At 41.8% G+C, this 18517-nt stretch overlaps 1 protein-coding gene across 1 annotated transcript; it reads right to left on the bottom strand.

Annotated features, from left to right (window-relative positions):
* Positions 1 to 11564: 11564 nt before the first annotated feature.
* LOC125157720 (60S ribosomal protein L32-like) lies at positions 11565 to 11972 on the bottom strand. Its single transcript, XM_047844645.1, has one exon. The coding sequence runs from the start codon at positions 11970 to 11972 to the stop codon at positions 11565 to 11567; it is 408 nt and encodes a 135-aa protein (XP_047700601.1).
* Positions 11973 to 18517: the final 6545 nt, after the last annotated feature.

Raw genomic sequence — 18517 nt, 5'->3', positions numbered from 1 at the left:
TCTCTTCACCCAAGCCCTGGCCCGGTTACATACATTTAATAAATGTCTGCCATTTACCAAGGAAGCCCTGTTGGGACATAGCAGCCTTGGCTTTCAAGGAGCTCACGGCTTTATGTGGAAAAACAAGAGAGGAAGCAGAAATTAATTTGGACGGTGTGAAAAGTGTTGGAACAGAGCTGAGCAATGAAAGCAATGATATCAGATGAGATCATGTGAATAGAAATTACAGCATTTCGTCCCAACCTAGATGCCCTGGGTTCAAGCCCTGCCTCTGCCACTTATAACTGGCCGAGGATTTTTGCCCAACTTATCCTTGAACTCCTCTGCACTTCCATTTCCTCATTTGTAAAAATGAGAACAATAATCATTCCTACTTCACAAGGTTGTGGGGATGAAATGAGCCAAGACCTAAATCGAGTCCTGAGAATAGATGCTGGGATGTGATGAAAACTCAAACATACTAGCTATAACTAGAAAAGACTCGTTTTGCAGCAGGGAGAAGCCGTAACCGATCAAATTAAAGCGAACTCTCTTCTAGGCAAGCTGGCAGGAGTTATGGTGATTTTTCTCTTCTCTGACTTGTCACTTACTGTCCCAAACCACTTTTCCTTAGTTCCGGCTGAGCAGGAAAAGCTCTTTCATCGTTGGCAGTTGTTTCAAATTCAGTAGACTGTGGCTGGATCATTTCAAAAGTTAATGGACAACTCCTGGCTTGTGTACAAATGTACAAAATCCTCAGCATTTTCTCCCTGAGCCTTTGATACAAAGAAGACTGGAGAAGTATAAGAAGATAATTTGCCTTTCAGCTTAACAAGGTTGCACCACCTTAGTTTAGGTCAACTGGGTTTTCTGCGGGGGTCTAAGAGGGTACAATTTCTGCTTCCCAAATTTATTCCCATAAACCTGTCTATCCTGATGTTGTAAAAAGGACCCATTATTTAAAAAGTATTTCTCTATTTTCCCAATTATCTAGAAATTTAAATATGGACTGAATGATAGATAATATTTATGAACTGTTACTAATTTTGTTAACTGTGATCATAACATTATGGTTATATAAGAAAAATCTTTTCCTCCTTCCCTTCCTTCCTTCCTTCCTTCCTTCTTTCCTTCCATCCTTTTGGGACGCACACTGAAGTGATAGGGCATAACAACTGAGATTTGCTTTAAAGAAAACTTGGCCAAAAAACAAAAAAAAGTGTGGGGTACCTGATAAAACAAGAATAGCAAGTATTGGCTGTTAACTATCTGGGTTAAGCCTGATTACTTGGAGTCTCCACTTGTATGTAGTTTTAGAATTTTTCCCAATAAAAAGCACATTTTTCTGTTCTTAGGCACTGGTTTTCAATCCTGCTTTGGCCCACTGGGCATCAAGCTGGCACCATCCCTTCTTCAAGGGCATAAGGTGGTTTCTCTAGCACTGTGCGGCGTGGACTGCAGGTGTGGCTGAGATAAAGACCCCTCAGCCCCAGGCTGGCCAGCAGGGCCTAAGGCAGAGGGCAGGCCTCTCAGAGTAGCCAGAATTCCTGCACTGGGAACCTATAGCCCTGAGGAGTCTCATCTGTCTACCCTAGGGTGCTGTTCAGATTATCACCACTGTCTTTGAGGCCAAGTGATGAAAAAACACTGGTTTCCGATTGTTCCCATTAAGATGTAATTATATGGGGGGGGTGGAGTTAACTCAGCAAGTTATTATTAATACTTAACACCTCAGGTGTTTCAGCATCAGCTCTTGTGACTCTGACAGCTCAGTGACACCTCCCTCAGATTATGGGTGAGTTTTGGACCTGGGCTGAGGCTGGGAGAAGCCAGTGAGATGGTTGCCGGGCTCCAGAGTGAGTAGGCCTGAGGGGAAGAGGGGGACAAAGATGCTGAGAAGTTAGAGCTTGGTGGTGGTGGGTGGAATTGTGGCCAGGAGTGTCCCTGGGAACCCCAAAAGGAAAAAGTCACATTATCTGGTTCCCCTCAGGACCAAGCCTCTTCTAGGTTGCTACACAGTGGTATGGTGTCATAGTTCTACACGCAGAAGAAATTCATTGAAAACCTTCTTAGGGCTTCTGACCTCTGCAGATTTATGTATGCCTGAAAATTAACCATGTTGTTAAAGAACTGCGCTCAGGGGAATTACTGTTTTGAATCAAATGCCCCAGGTGAATTTTGACCCTTTTGTCTTAATTTGGGTCCCCTCAGAAGCAGAAACTGAGACCCATGGTGGGGGGCACACCAGCCCTGGACTGATTTTCTTTAGAGATTTTCTTTTAATATAAGAAATGAATATACTTGTAGCCTTTTTAAGCCCCAATGATTTTTTATTTCAGTAATTCACTACTGAACTGGATCCTAACTGACTCAGAATCCTACCAAGAGTGGGAATATTCTGGGGTTAAGGCCAGCTCCAAGGCTGCACCAAACACTTTGAAGTGAGTCGGGGAAGCTGAGGTCTTTCTAAGACAAAGGGATAGTAATGAAGTCCACAAAGGCTCAGGAACTGGAATGAGCCCCAAAGGAGCAAATGGAAGGTTGTGGGGAAAGCTAAGAGTCCCTTCTATACCTTGCTTTATTAAGCATGGTGCATCGAGTAGTTTGCCTTAAAGCTAGAGAGGGTAGAGAAGAGATTAGAAGTCAGGAGACTTTGTGACCGATTAGGCATCAGAGGTGAGGAGGAGGAAGAGTGAAGGAACGATGATCCTAGTTCCCTGGCTTGGGAACCTGGATGGATAATAGTACCATTTTGAGAGAGGGCACTCAGGGGAGAGAGAAATTTAGAGAGAGCATAAGGTTTGGAGAGGTAAGTTTTGGACGGGTTGGGTTAAGGTGCTCACGAGACCCAAGTGGAGATGTTCGTTAAGCTGCCGGGTCTAGAATCCACCAAAAAAGAGCAGGACTAGAAATATCGATCCAGATCAGTCCATCTATAGATGGGATTTGGTGGCCAGGATGTGTTGAGGTTGACGAGGAGATTGTGTGGGAAGGGAAGACAACAGTTGGCAGATTACCAATATCTAAGTATAGGAAAAAAGACAAGAAGAATGGGAAGAAGTGGCAAGAAAAGAGGGCAGAAAACAAGTAGGGTGGTATGTTCCAGTATCCAAGGGAAGGAAGAATTTCCAAGAGTCACAAGTAATGTGAAACAACACACAGAAATGTCTAATATAGCAAATGCTGTTGGTGCCAAGCCCATATTGTCATAGCACTTCCTAGCAGAGGCAGCCAAACTTCCAACTGCCAGAACCTGCATCTCTTTGATTCTGGACTTTCTCTAGTTTCCAGAATCTGCTCTGCCCATGGGCGGCAGGCTGGGAGTGCCAGGGAATTTAAGGCACACCACTCCCCCTCAAGGAGCCTTTCACTGATGATTGACTGAAGCTGGTGTATAACTACTCCAGCTCCCTTGCCCCTTGGGTGACATAACTCTGAGCTGCATGTTCTACACCATTTCCCAGAGTTCCCTGGAGCGGGAGTAAGCTTCTGGTTGCTCACAGCACACCATGTTGGCTTCCTTCCCTTATCTTTTTCTTCTTCACTCTTTTGCCTGTACTTCCTGGGCTCACCTCCCAAACAGACTACTTACGCTCGAATTCTTGTTTCAAGTTCTGCTTTTAGGGCAACCCAAACTAAGATATCTACAAAGAGAAAGCCTGAGAAACATTCACCAGATCGGACAGTCCACTCGATTGGTGACTTGGGTGAGAAAGTTGCATAAGACTAGAGAGGGGAGATGCAGCATTTCCAGGAGGTAAGGAATGAATAGGACAGGAATGGTGAAGAAGGTCCACCAGAAGCCGAGTTTTTGACAGAAGACACATCGTCATGACACCACACACATTTCAGTTCAATAGGATTTCATCCCCCATCCCAACAGCGTCCTAATAGTCTGGGGCTCACCTTTCTCGCACTCTGCCTTGTCTTGGTGGTGTCTACTTGCCTCAGTGGCAGTTAACAGGACGGCTGCCTCACCCTGATGGAGGCGGGTGACCTAGGCTGGATCACGGGCTGCCCTCACCCGGGTCTTCGAAACCTGAGTGATAGAAGCATATGAAGACACCACTTAGTGCTAACCAGGCTTTTCCAAGCCTTCTTTTTTGTTTCCCAAATCCTTGTAACATATTAACTTTCGCCAATCAAGATTGCCAGAGGCAGTTTCTGCAGCCAAGAATCCTGATTAATAAAAGAGGGTCATAACTAAAGATTTTGCAGAGTGAGAGTGATTTGTTTCTGCTCAGGTTTTTTCCTTTATTTTTATGATTTATAATCTAAAATTAATTTTATTGTACTTTGGTGTTTTTTTCTAGCTTTATTGAAATATGATTGACGTAGAACATTGTGTGAGCTTAAGAGGTACGATGTGATGACTTAAGACATGTATGTATTATGAAATGATTACCACAATAAGGTTAGTTAACACATCTATCACCTCTCATAATTACCTTTGGGGTGTGTGTGTATGTGTGTGTGCGCACGCGTGTGTGTGGTGAGAATATTGAAGATTCACTCTCTTAGCAACTTTCAAGTATATGATACAGTATTGTTAACTGTAGTCACTAGGCTGTGATTAGATTCCCTAGAACTTATTCATTTTATAATTGGGTGTTGTACCCCTCGACCAATCTCCATTTCTCTCACCCGCCAGCCCCTGGCAACCACCAAGCTATTCTGTTTCTTTGAGTTCGGCTTTTTAGACTCCACATGTTAGTAAGATCATACAATATTTGTCTTTTGCTGTCTGATGTATTTCACTTAGCATAATGCCCTCAAGGTCTGTCCATGTTGTCTCAAATGGCAGGATTTCCTTCTTTCTTATGGCTGAGTAATATTGCATATATATATCACATCTTCTTTATCTATTCATCATCCATCGGTGGACCCTTAGGTTGTTTCCATGTCTTGGTTCCTATTAACAATGCTGCATGAACATGGGGTGCAGATATGTCTTTGAGATAGTGACTTAAGTTCCTTTGGAGATGTACCCAAAAGCGATATTGCTGGATCCACAGGGTAGTTCTATTTTTAATTTTTTTTTCTATTTTTAATTTTTTGAGGATCCTCCAGATTTTTTTCCATAGTGGCTCTACCAATTTACATTCCTACCAATAGAGCAAAACGGTTCCCTTTTCTTCACGGCCTGCAAACGCTGTTATCTCTGGTCTTTTTGATAATAGTCATTCTGACTCATTGTGGTTTTGATTTGCATTTCCCTGATGATTTGTGATGTTGAACACCTTTTCGTGTGCCTGAGGATCATTCGTATGTCTTCTTTGGGAAAATGTCTATTTAGGTACTTTGCCCATTTTTATGTATTTGTTTATTTTAAAGATTTTTTTTTTTTAAGTAATCTCTACACCCAACATGGGACTCAAACTCACAACCCTGAGATCAAGTGTAGCATGTTCTATCATGTGCCAGCCGGCTCCCCTTCCCATTTTTAAATTGAATTGTTTTTTATGTTATCGAGTTGTATAAGTTCCTTATATATTTTGGATATTGACACCTTAGCAGATAATGTTTTGCAAATATTTTCTCCCATTCCATAGGTTGCTTTATCATTTTGTTGCTTATTTCTTTTGCTGTTCAGAAGCTTTGTAGTTTGATGTAGTTCCACTTGTTTATTTTTGATTTTGCTGCTTGTGCTTTTGGTGTTCTATCCAAAAAGTTCATTGCTAAGGCCAATGTCAAGGAGCTTTTCCCCTATGTTTTTTTCTGGGAGTTTTATGGTTTCAGGCCTTACATTTAAGTCTTTAATCCATTTCAAGTTAATTTTTGTGTATGGCATAAGAGAGGTACAATTTCATTCTTTTGCATGTGAATATCCAATTTTCCCAACATCATTTATTGAAGAAACTGCTCAGATTTTTTTCTGTAACCTGTGTTCAATGTAGAAAGTTTAGAAAGTACAGAAAAGTATTCTGAAGCAGAAAAAACCAACAATTTATCATCCCGTTACTCAAAGGCAAACACTATTAATTTAGTTGAGATGATACTATGTATGCAATTGAGAATCCAGTTCATAGAATATGGCATACATTTTTTTTTACTCATCATTGTACCACACATCATTTAAAAAAATTTTTTTTCAACGTTTATTTATTTTTGGGACAGAGAGAGACAGAGCATGAACGCGGGAGGGGCAGAGAGAGAGGGAGACACAGAATCGGAAACAGGCTCCAGGCTCTGAGCCATCAGCCCAGAGCCTGACGCGGGGCTCGAACTCACGGACCGCGAGATCGTGACCTGGCTGAAGTCGGACGCTTAACCGACTGCGCCACCCAGGCGCCCCTCATCATTTTTATCTGAATAACAACTTTTCAAATAGAACTTTGATGAATCACAATATTGGGCCTTATGGATATACCATACTTTTCTAAAAATTTCCACCATCACCATGCACGCAGTGGCGCATGCCTTGTAGTCCCAGCTACTCAGGAGTCTGGGGCAGGAGGATTGCTTTAGCCCAGGAGCACTGGGCTACAGTGCGCTGTGCCAATGGGGTGTCCACACTAAGTTCAGTATCAATATGGTGACCACCTCGGAGCAAGGGGACCACCTAAGGAGGGGTGAGCTGGCCTAAGTCTGAACCAGAGCAAGTCAAACTCCTGTGGTGACCAGTAGTGGGATCGAGCCTGTGACTAGCCACTGCACTCCAGCCTGGGAAACATAGTGAGACCTCTCTCTAAAAACATGAAATTGAAATGAAATGAAATGAAATGAAATGAAGTGAAGTGAAATGAAGTATTCCACCATCATTTAATATTCTGACTCTGTCAAAATTATCTCATTTATAGGGGGCCTGGTTGGCTCAGTCATAGAGCATGTGACTCCTATCTCGGGGTTATGAATTCAAGTCCCACATTGGGTGTAGACCTCATTAAAAAAAAAAAAGAATGAAAGAAACATTATTTCAATTATAAAGAATCTTTTCCTGAAAGTCTTTATTCATAAATCTTGGTCTGACAGTTCTGATTCTTCCCATTCATAGGCATGATTCCCAGAGGTGGAGTTACTGTCTCAAAAATAGTGAATATTTTTTTCCTTTTTAAAAAATGTTTTAATGTAAATTTTAGTTAGTTAACACACAGTGTGATATTGGCTTCAGGAGTAGAATTCTGTGGTTCATCACTTACGTACAATACCCAGTGTTCATCACAAGTGCCCTCCTGAATGCCCATCACCTATCTAGCCCATCCCCCACCCACCTCCCTCCATCAACCCTCAGTATGTTCTCTGTCATTAAGAGTCTCTTGTAGTTTGTTTCCCTCTCTCCTCTCCCCACCCCTTTCCATGTGTTCATCTGTTTTGTTTTGAAAAGAGTGGACATTTTATTTATTTATTTATTTATTTATTTATTTTGAGAGAGAGGATACAAGTATGCAAGGGGCAGAAAGAGAGAGAGAGAAAGAATCCCACAAGGGGCAGAGAGAGGAGAGGAAGACAGAGGCGGGCTCACCCAAAGCGGGGCTTGAGCTCACAAACCATGAGATCATGACCTGAGCAGAAGTCAGGTGCTTAACCAACTGAGCCACCGAGGTGCCCCAAGAGTGAACATTTTAAAAGCACGGGAGAGCTGGCGCTGGAATCATGTCCAAATGATGAGATATCAATTTATATTTCATCCAGTGCTCTTGATGGGATTTTTTTTTTTTTTAAGAGCCGATGCCAGGAGAGCCTGGCTGGCTCCGTCAGAAGAGCACTCTTGATCAAGCTACTCTTGATCTCAGGGTTGTGCATTCGGGCCCCACATTGGGTGTGGAGATCACTTAGATAAATAAAACTTAAAAAAAATGGTTAATGTGAAAGAAGCAAATAATCTCATTGAAAGTCTAGTTTCTTTGATTTAGATTGGATCAGTCCATGCCCTTTTTTGAAGTGTCTATCTTTACATTAATATTGTTCCCAGAGATTTATATAAACTCTTTACATATGAAAAGTATTAATTCTGTGTTACATCTGTGGAAAATATTTTTCTGTTCATTGTTTACCTTTTCAACTGATTGTGTTGCTTTTAGCTATTCAACCATTTGAAATTTTTATACAGTTAAGTCCAGTAAACTTTTTCCTTACGAAAAGATCTTTGACATATTTTTCATGGTCTTAAGCTTGTAAAGTCCTCCCTCATCCCGGTATTTGATAAATATTCATTTTGAATGATGTTTTTGTCTTGAGTCCTCTGTTTGGTATTATCACCGTTGATGCTTTCTTTTGTCTGTCTTTGATTGGTATGTCTTTAGTCACCCTTTTAATTTTAACCTTTCTGTGTGGTTATGTCCTAGGTTGTCCTTTTTAAGGAGCACATGATCATATTTTGTTTGTTTTTAGCCCGATGTGAACATCTTCGTATTACAGAGTGTAAAACATTTATGATCGGGGCGCCTGGGTGGCTCAGTCAGTGAAGTGTCTGACTCTTGGTTTCAGCTCAGGTCATGATCTCACAGTTCGTGGGTTTGAGCCCCGTGTTGGAATCTGCGCTCTCTCTCCCTCTCTCTGTCCTTCCCCTGCTCGTGCTCATGCTCTCTCTCAGAATAAACACTAAAAATAAAACATTTATGATCAGCAGAAGCACTGGTGCATTTGCTCTTATTTCTGGAATCTTTTGACTTATTTGCTATTTTCTACATTTTTTTGTCATTTGCTTTGTGATTCTGTTTTCTTTAGTGGTGATTTGGAAGGTGATTCTTAATTCTAGTAGTGATTACCTTTAAGTTCATTAAATGTAGCCCTTTTCATGCTAATGTAATCTGGGGTCATAAAACTCAATTATGCTGTATTTATGACATAAGTATTCTTTTTCAAGATGTGGTTTTGGATTTTGCATTCGATGTAGCAAACATATTTACAATTATTTTCATTTAACTAAATATTTAATTGACTTTCAAGTTTGCTGCCAATCTTTTTCATGATGTGGTACAATTTTCTTTACTACAGCGTGCAAATGAGAATCACCCGGAGAGTTTTTCGGTAAATTCACGTTCCCTGGCTCTACACCCTACTCAGACATCTAATTCTGTGTGTCTAGGGAAGCCTTTGCATTAATCGCTCAGTGGGAATGGGGAATGTCGGGGGGGGGGGGGGGGGGGAGGAGGGAGAGCTTCAGGAAAGTGTTCCCTGAGAGTAGGAAGTATTCCTGGTTTTCCAATGAGTCCGAGTGCTGCTAAAGCTCCTTTTGACGCCCCCTCCGGGCCTCCCATCTTTCCAATCTCCAGTTGAGAACTGCTGGAGAAACGGAAGAAGAAGGAGGCTCGGAAACTGCTTCTTTGGGCCACTCTGAAGAAATTCATCTGCGACCCTCAATTTTCTCGCCAGTGAAAATGGCTAAGCCTTACTTTCTAGGGTTGTAATCACAGATCTTCTGTAAAGCACTTAGCATGGGGCTTGACAACAGCCAGCTCTTCACACGAATTATCAATCTTGCTGTCTTCTATTGATATGTCTACCGTTGTAAGGCTCCATTTTTATGCAATTCCGATTTTTACTTCCTTCCCTTGAAGCAGGTAAAGATCCAACGATAATCCGTACCCACCACTTGTTAAAATCCTTTTCCTCCAAAGCAACTTGCTCTCCAGGGCTTTTGCAAGCCACGGCTGCCCTCAAGCCATCTTCCCTTGTCACCTCTCGTTCAGGAAAACTCTATAGCAGTGCTGTCCACTAGAACTTTGTATGATGGTGGAAAAGTTCTGTAAGATAGAAGATGTAGCTCTCAAGCATTTGACGTGCAGCTAGGGAGACTAAAGAACTGGACTTTTAATTTTAATTACTTTAAATTTAAGTAGCCACATATGGCTACCAGCTACCACACTGAACCGTGCAACTCTATAGGGTTTCTTTCTTGCCTGAAAAGCCATTATGAAGTTAATGGTTCATCTTACTATTAATGGCTTTTAGAAAAGAAAAAAGTCAGTGAAAAAAATATGATTTTAAAATTTGCATTTTATAATGATTTTTTTTTTTAATTTGAGAGACAGAGAGAGCGCATGAGAGAGAACAGGAGAGAGGGGCAGAGGGAGAGAGAGAAGATCTTAAGCAGGTCCCATGCTCAGCCCAAAGCCCACTGCGGGGCTCGATCCCATAACCCTGGGATTATGACCTGAGGCGAAATCAAGAGTCAGATGCTCAACTGATTGAGCCACCCAGGTGCCCCCCAAAATCTGTATTTCAACATTAGATATAATTTTCAGTGTTATATTTCCAGCCTTTCATACATACTTTTTAATTTTGTTCTTTCTTTCAAAAATGAATACAGAGGTATTCTATATAAATCCAATGAGGGTCAAAATGAAGTAAAAGTTTTTCTGCTTGGAGCATACCTAATAACATCTATCCTTGCCTCAGTTATATTATGCTTGTGAGATTTGTGTTTTTTAGTTTTGGTTTGGGCAAGTCGAACAGAACAGTTTGAGGAGGTTAAGTGCATGGGGGATTTTGCTGATGATCGACCAGAATGGACGTGCTTTGGAATTTGGAAAGAGACAGAATATGGAGTCACATTAGGTCAGTTGCTTCCTCATTTGTTTTTATCATGACCCACAGAATGAAATACAGTTTACAGCATGACCTTGGATACACATATGTGCATATAGCATGGAAATAAAGATTTCACCAGGGTGATACTCTCCTTTACTACATGTACTGCATCTGATATTTCCTATTTTCTTCTATCCTCTTCTGTGCCGTTCTGCTGTATTTTGTTCTCTTCTGGTTTATTCTATTTCATTTTTCATCTGCTGGCTGAAATTCACGAAATTGACTTCATAACCCGCTACTGGGTTCCAATGTGCCATGTGAAAACTGGATGAGGAGCTGTACAGAGCCACGGGGTCTGAGCGTTGGAGGGCAGAGGGGTGACATGGGGGTGGTGGGCTTCAGACACAAACAGAGATGGAGGCTGTATCAGTCGGCTCGGGCTGCCGTAACAAAGTACCGCAGACTGTGTGGCTTCAACAACAGGAATTTATTTTCTCACGGTCCTGGAAGCTGGAAGTCCAAGATCAAGGTGCCAACAGCGTTGTTTTCTCCTAAGACCTCTCTCCTTGGCTTGCAGACGACCGCATCTTGGTACCTCATCCTCTGGTAATGATATCAGTCATATGGGAGTCGAGCCCCACCCTGACAACATCATTTAAACCTAATGGTCTCCTTAAAGACCTTAAATGCAGTTTAATGTGGTCACATTCTGAGGTACCAGTGGTTGGGACCTCCACGTGAATTTTGGGAGGACACATTTCAGTGGATAACCAAGAGAGGGCAGGAGGGCATGATCCCCAGTGGTCTTCAAGACAGAGTGTAATGGTGAGACTGTGAGTGTTGGAGGAGGAGGGTGGCTCAGAGTTCTGAGGCCCCTCTTCTCTCCTACCCTTGGAAGTTTAGAAGCCCAAGGAACAACGCACTTGCCCTTAGCTTATCAACACCTAGTCTCCATTTTAACCTGAAAATGTTTTGTTGTAGTGCTGTTTTAAGATGGCAGAGGCGTGAATGTGTTTGTAGGCTGGAGTAAGGACCCCGTGAGAGTTTCAAACAATTGCCTTTTTATAGTTTTATGATTTTAGTAACACAAACACGACGTGCACATAAGCTGTCTATCCATTTTCTTCACTGGGCAGCCTGGCATCGGTATTGGTGACTCTGATGGCCAGCAGGGCTGCTCTTTCCACAGAGGCTTTGTGGTTCTTGGAGGAGACATGATGAGCTACCTCTGTGCAGGGAGAGCTGTTGAGCACCAGCAGCACTTCGAGCTCCGTAACGTCGTGGACTAGGAACTTCCGGAAGCCACTGGGCAGCATGTGCTTTGTCTTCTTGTTGCTCCCATAACCACTGTTGGGCATCAAGGTCTGGCCCTTGAATCTTTTGTTCACCCAAATGGCGATGCCTCTGGGTTTCCACCAGTTGCACTTAATGTTGACATACCGGTCTTGCTGGTGCCTGATGAACTTCTCGGTCCACTTTTTAATGATCTTGGGCTTCACCAGAGGCCTGAGGGCAGCCATGATGCCAAACAGGAGATGGCTGCCACCTCTGTAGGCAGTGTCAAGGAAGACAAAAAAATTCTTTTCTTACTCAGCTATTCAAGCTACGGCAAATGAAACAACTTGGTGACAGGGAAATGAAGGGAAGCAAAAATTCAGGGAGGAGAAATGGTACTATAAAACTGGAGATGTGACTGGAGGGCCCCCAAAATCTTTGGTTCTTATTTATTTATTTATTTAGAGAGAGTGTGAGCAGGGGAGGGGCAGAGAGAGAGGGACAGAGTATCCGAAGTGTGCTCTGCGTGCTGACAGCAGATAGACTGAAGTGGGGCTCGAACTCGTGAACCTCGAGATCATGACCTGAGCCAAAGTCGGACGCTGAACCGACTGAACCACCCAGGTGCCCCTGCTTCTTATATATTTAATAAGTGCCAACGATATACTGTGAATCTTTATGTTTAGGCAGAGAGGAAGTAGTGTGTACCATTAAAACCACAATTGCAATATAGTTGAAGGGCAGAATATGCATTATTTTGACTTCGTGCAAAGCAACAGTACAAAATTGAATACATGACTGCTCGTGGTTCCTAGGCTAAAGGAAAAATAAGAACATAAACATGTTACAAATAAACTATTGCTGTATAGTGAAAAGGAGTTGACTAGGCTCAAGTAGTAAATTCTGAATTTAGAATATAAATGTATGTGCTTGCTTACATCAATATCTAAACAAAATCCTCACCGTTACGCTTGGCTTATTGATCCACGTTTGATTCAAGTTTCACTTATAAATGAGAACTGAAAGTTCTTTTGCAATTGGACAGGAAGGCTGTCTAGTTTCGGCAAACTATTTTTGAGAACATTTGAAGAACAGAACGGCGTTTTCTTTGCAAACATTAATTTGCCACATCATACAAAACTATTCCCCTTGGACCACCTATATCAGGATGGTACCATCTCAGTTTTCCAGATATGGAACAGTTCAGTTCTCTCCCTGAGGTTGCATAAAAGCACCAGTGGCCCAAGCTGATGCCAAATTAAGCAGTCAACTGGTTCTCGTCCAATACAGCTAAACCAGATGGGCCGCTTCAGTGACTTCCAAGCCAATTCCATCTATTTTTCAACCCAAATTTAATAGATTTGTGCATTGCCTGCCTTTTAGGAGGGAGAAAAAGAGTGCATGTTAAATACCTCCCTTTTGTAACTATAAAATAATACCTTCATGTTCATGGAAAATGAAAAGTTAAATAAAAATGAAATATAGGTCACCCATAACCCCACGCTAAGGTTTTAAGATATTTCTTTCCAGTATTTTGAATGCGTTTTTATAATGAAAATCATCTCTTATATACATAGATTTTTTTCAGCCCTCATTACCTGCTTAAGATTATATCTAACATTATTCCCATTCCACTTAAAACTCTTCCCAAGCATTATTTTCATGGCTACTAGATATTTGTGCGTATCCGATGGAAAGAGGGATACAGCAGTCCAGGGCAAGACTTAAGCTGAGAGGGTAGTCCCAAAACAAGCCAAGGGTAGGTGAGTAGTATGTCAAAAGGCCAAACTGATCATCAGGACAAGACCCCAAGAGAAGGTCCAAAGCTGGTGGTTGATAAGCCGTGGTGGAGGATGTCGGGAGCAAGAGAGTTTGTTCTGTTCTCTTAGAATCTCAGGCTATGTTGCTGAAGCCACTTTATCACATCAAATCCTTTCTTTTCTAGGACAATTATTTTTGAGGGGCCCTACAGTCCCTCCTTACAAGCTAGCTTCTGTTGGTATCCTCCTCCTCCCTACTGAGTCTACCTGTATAATCTAAACTTCAACTGTGGGCTTGAGTTAATGTTTTTTCAGCTCAAGTACCCATGTGTATGAGTTAATTCAGACCTATACTCAAAGGGTGGGAACACCCCACGTGTTTGCATCTCTGTTCTGGCCTAACTGGAGCCTCTGCTGCAGTGGTTTAGTCGTTCTCCTAGAAGGGGGGTTTAAGGCATTTCACCATTATAAATAATACTGTAATAAGCATCTTTTTTGCATTAATCTCTGGTGATCAGGAAATGTCTTCCAGGAAGTTTCCTAAAAGTGGAATTACACAGTCCAAAAGCATCAACACTTTAAGGGGTCTTGACACATAATATAAATTACCTTCCCTAAAGGTGGTTCCAACTTCCACTCCCACCTGCCACATGGGACAGAAGAAAAGGCACATCTGGGATTATATTCCTGGGCTTCTGAGGGTAATATGGGTGGTGGCTGCACTGACTGCTGGAGTTAAATGCTGACTTGCCAACTATGTATGTGACCTTGGTGGGTCACTTGCTCTTCTAAGACTTGGTTTCTTCATATGTCTAATGGGAGTAACAACACCTTCCCAAAGAGCTATTGCAATGAATATGTGAGAAACTGCACATATGAGGCTTAGTTCACATGTCCTTTCAGCTCTGCTTGGAGACTAGCCTTGGAACAGAATGACAGTTTAGAATTTAATGGCCAATAATGGTCAGATGGACAACACTACCCAACCACCTTCACCAGATCTAGGTAAGTGAGAACAATTCTCTTCCCTCTTCTCCTCTCCTCTTCTTTCCTTTGTGACTGGCCAAGCATGGAGGCTGGAAGTGGGAGCTTACCCAGAACTCCCAGACCACACCGCACCAGCACTGCCTGCCCTGTCTCCCAGATGTGGAGGGCCCCGTCATCCCACCTCGGTAGAATAATAAGCCACATGGTGGATGCAAAACTTTGGACTAACATTCCTGTTTTACAAATGGTTCCACGGTTTTGAATTCAGCTTGCCAACAATAGCAAAGTAAGAATACAATTCAGCACCTCATTAATCCCAACATTATTACATGTGAGGTTTTCATTTCACATTAATATTTATTTATCTCAAGAGAAAGCCAGGACCAAGTTAAGCATGTTATAGTCATCCAGCCTGAAGGTCAGGAAGGTACTGGTAGAAGGGAAGAGGCAAGAGTTTCTAGGGGAAGCAAAGACTGTGGCTGACTTTAGTTCATGTTCTGATGGGTAATACTCAATAATCATTTTTAAGGACTTCAAACATTAGGTGAATTTTTGGAATGACTAAACTAAGATTATGAGATGCATGAACAAATTTAGAGTAGCTTCTGAGCCTTTGAATCTGACTACCTATTCATTCCCAGGAACCACAACTTCAAATCATGGTAGCTTGTCAGTGGCATCTTAGCTCTGGAATGGATCTTAAACACAACCTCTTGGCTTTACAGATAAGGAAGCTGAGGTTCAGAGAAGTTACAAGACTTGTTCAATATCACCCGAGCTCTTATGGGCAGAGTCAAGCTACGGCTGAGGCTGTTATGTTTCTCAGGCCCACATAACACACTCCCTCCCTCTTTCTACATTTGTCAAATTATTATCATTACAGTACCTATTGTGATGTCAACAAAGTAGAAAAACAATTGGAAAATTGGTGGTTTAGTTTTACCGGAATTAAAGTTAAGAATACTTTAATAATAAACTACAGTAGGGGGTGCCTGGCTGGCTCAGTTGTTAGAGCCTGCAACTCTTTTTTTTTTAATTTTTTTTTAACGTTTATTTATTTTTGAGACAGAGAGAGACAGAGCATGAACAGGGGAGGGTCAGAGAGAGGGAGACACAGAATCCAAGACAGAGCCTGCAACTCTTGATCCCACATTGGGTGTACAGACTACAAAAGAAAGAAAGAAAGAAAGAAAGAAAAGAAAGGAAGAGAAAAAGAAAGAAAGAAAGGGAGAGAGAAAGGGAAGGAAAGAAGAAAGAAAGAAAGAAAGAAAGAAAGAGAAAGAAACTACAGTAGGACATTCACATGCGGAGTTACATGGAGTTGTGTTCTTATTGAATGGATATGAGCCCTATCTCTAGAATGAAAGAACTGGGGACGGGGGAGGGAAGGGAAAACTGTTTCTAATCTATTTACAGGAAATGTGTAAGTGCAAAAAAACTACTTTGAACTTCTCTTAAGTAGGATAAAGGTAGAACTGTAATACCCAGCCGACTATTCTCACCTTCCCTTAAGCTTTCTGATTCTACAAATATTTAGCAACTGTGAGCAGGATAGGTCAGCAGTAGCACCCTACACATTCAAGGGTTTGCCGGTCAAAGTCTAGGGAGGAGTATGGGCCAGATTATGAAAGGGGTATGGACTTGTGTTCCTACCTAGAATGTGGGGTAGGGGAACAATACGTCTGAGCAGTGCCTTAGGAGGAAGGAAGATCTGGGAGCAATGTGGGGTAAGAACAGAAGGAAAAGAAATTGCAGGCCAGAAACAGTTGGCAAATGTATAAAGTCATCCAAGAGAGAAGTGGGAAAAATCTTACCCGAGTTACAGAACTAGGAATTATCTTCGTTTGGGATCCTTCCAGAAGCAGACCCTGGGACAAGGATTCGAGTGCAAATAGTTTCTTTGAGAGATGATCCCAGGAAACACAGGTTGGGAGAGGGGAAACAGGGAAAGAAATGAAGACAATAACGGGTGTGTTAGCAAGCCAGTTACTAGTGTGGGTGACTGGAGGTCAATCCCACTCAGGAGCTCTGGGAGACAGGAGAGCACACCTCAGAGGTTTACCCTCAAGGGACCAGGAAGGTAGGGGATTTATTCCCCAATTCCCCAACCACCATTGGTTTAGAACTGCTTCCAGAAACACAAACTCTCCACCACTCTGGGCTTGCCCTGCATGTGAGTCGAATGTGCTCCAACAAAAAAAAAATGCTCTCAGGAACAGAGTTGCTGGAATCCCTGGGTGGAGACTGAATGTCAAGGGAATATCCGTAGAGCACCAACAGTCTGATATACAGACACCTGTTTCTCTCTGGAGCTATTCAAGCAGTCCTGGATCTTGTCAACAGGACCTCGCACTCTAAAAGCAGTTGGGTGGGAGGAGCTCCGATTTGACTTCCTTCTCTAAATTCTGTGATTCCTTCACCTTCAAAAATCGGCCACCCTGCATATGAACACCTTTTGCATTCTTGCCTGTATCTGATTCCAGTTTTTAACCAATGCCTCTTTTAAAATTCTCCTCCACAATACAAATTTACTTGAGAAACTAATGATTAGTGTTCTGCACATCTTTTATGCAATTGTATTTTCAAAACCCTTCTCTAATGAGATCACAGAAGACTGAAATTACAGTAACAAAAGTATTAGGCACGTGATACCCAAGGTAGGAAAGAAAAATATATTAACTCAACTTGCTTTAACTTACTTCACTGAAGTTGGCAACAAGCAAGCTATTCATCTCCATCATTTATTAGAATTAATTCAAAGTCCGTCTAGGGTGCAATCCAGAACAGAAACTTGCCAGGACTTCAAACTGGAAGCCATTCGAAATTAAAACCAGCATGACATATTTTCTTTTCAGAACCACATGACTCAAAATTTAAGAAATTTGAGGAATTTCTGGAAAATTCCATAATAGGTCAATGACGATTTACTTCAAGAAGAAAGAAGTGATTTTCTTATGCAACAATAAGTTGCTTACATTTGCGGACCTCAAAACTGATCTTTTTGCTTGTTCTCTTTCAGTTAGTTTATTAAGGGGGTAGGGGTAAGAAAGTGCTAACAGCTCCCAGGATAGATTTTTGAGTGCTGAGGTCCACCCAGTGAACTCAAGAGCCAAGTAACCAACCCTTGAAAATACATTTACATCATGAAAGTAGAAACGCCAAAGTCCAGCTAGCCTTCATGAGAAAGAATAAACGTAAAGCCCAGGATGAAAATGTGGCATGTCGGGGTGAGACAGCCTTTCCTTCATTCTCATTTTCCCCTTTGCTTTGAGCACAGATCCGTGCAGCCCCTCAGGATTTGGTTTAGAAGGCAGGAGGCAGCTCCAGTGACTTTTATACCCAATTGGAGTGGCCCAGGTGCTAACCCAAATCTGGGCAAATCTGTTTCCATGAGACCAATGAATATTCATGGAGCACCTACTAAGTGCTAGGAGCTGAGTCAAAGGTTATGTCGTTTGTAAATGTCTTCCCTGGAGGACCTTAGAATCTGGTAGAGGAGATAAGACACACAGATAAAGAACTCCAATATAGTCAAGAGGATTAAATGCTTCTGGAGCCAACTTCCCTTTGTACTTATAATGGTTGAAACAATCATAACAACAATAATAATAGGAACTCGTTTGTAGAACACTGTTGTTAGTCTAGACTCTATGAGGTAGTTATCATTAGATAGTATTATTACTATCTTACTTTACAGATATAAGAACTAAAGCATTGGCCCAAGTTCAACAGCCAATTAGTGGTGGAGCTGAGATTCAGATCCAAGCAGTCTGGGTTCAGAGTCCACATTCTTAATGACTATACTACCTACCACACAGCAATTTTTTTTAATATTAAATTGTTCATGTACATAGCTGTTTCCCAGTTACTCTGGAAAGTTCTATGCGGTAAAAGGCTTGTGTTTTTATTCTTGTGTGCTAGCGCTTGGCACAGAGCCTGATCCCAGAAGATTCTCAATAAATATTTATTGAATGAACGAATGAATGAATTTGAAGCCCAGGGGAGACTCTGGCTGTTTAGAGAAGGAAAAAAAATGACATTTA

This window comes from Prionailurus viverrinus, chromosome X, assembly GCF_022837055.1.
Source record: "Prionailurus viverrinus isolate Anna chromosome X, UM_Priviv_1.0, whole genome shotgun sequence".
NCBI classification, from domain to species: Eukaryota; Metazoa; Chordata; class Mammalia; order Carnivora; family Felidae; genus Prionailurus; species Prionailurus viverrinus.
Note: the sequence above shows the minus strand (reverse complement) of the source record. Positions and strands in the feature narration are given on the sequence as shown.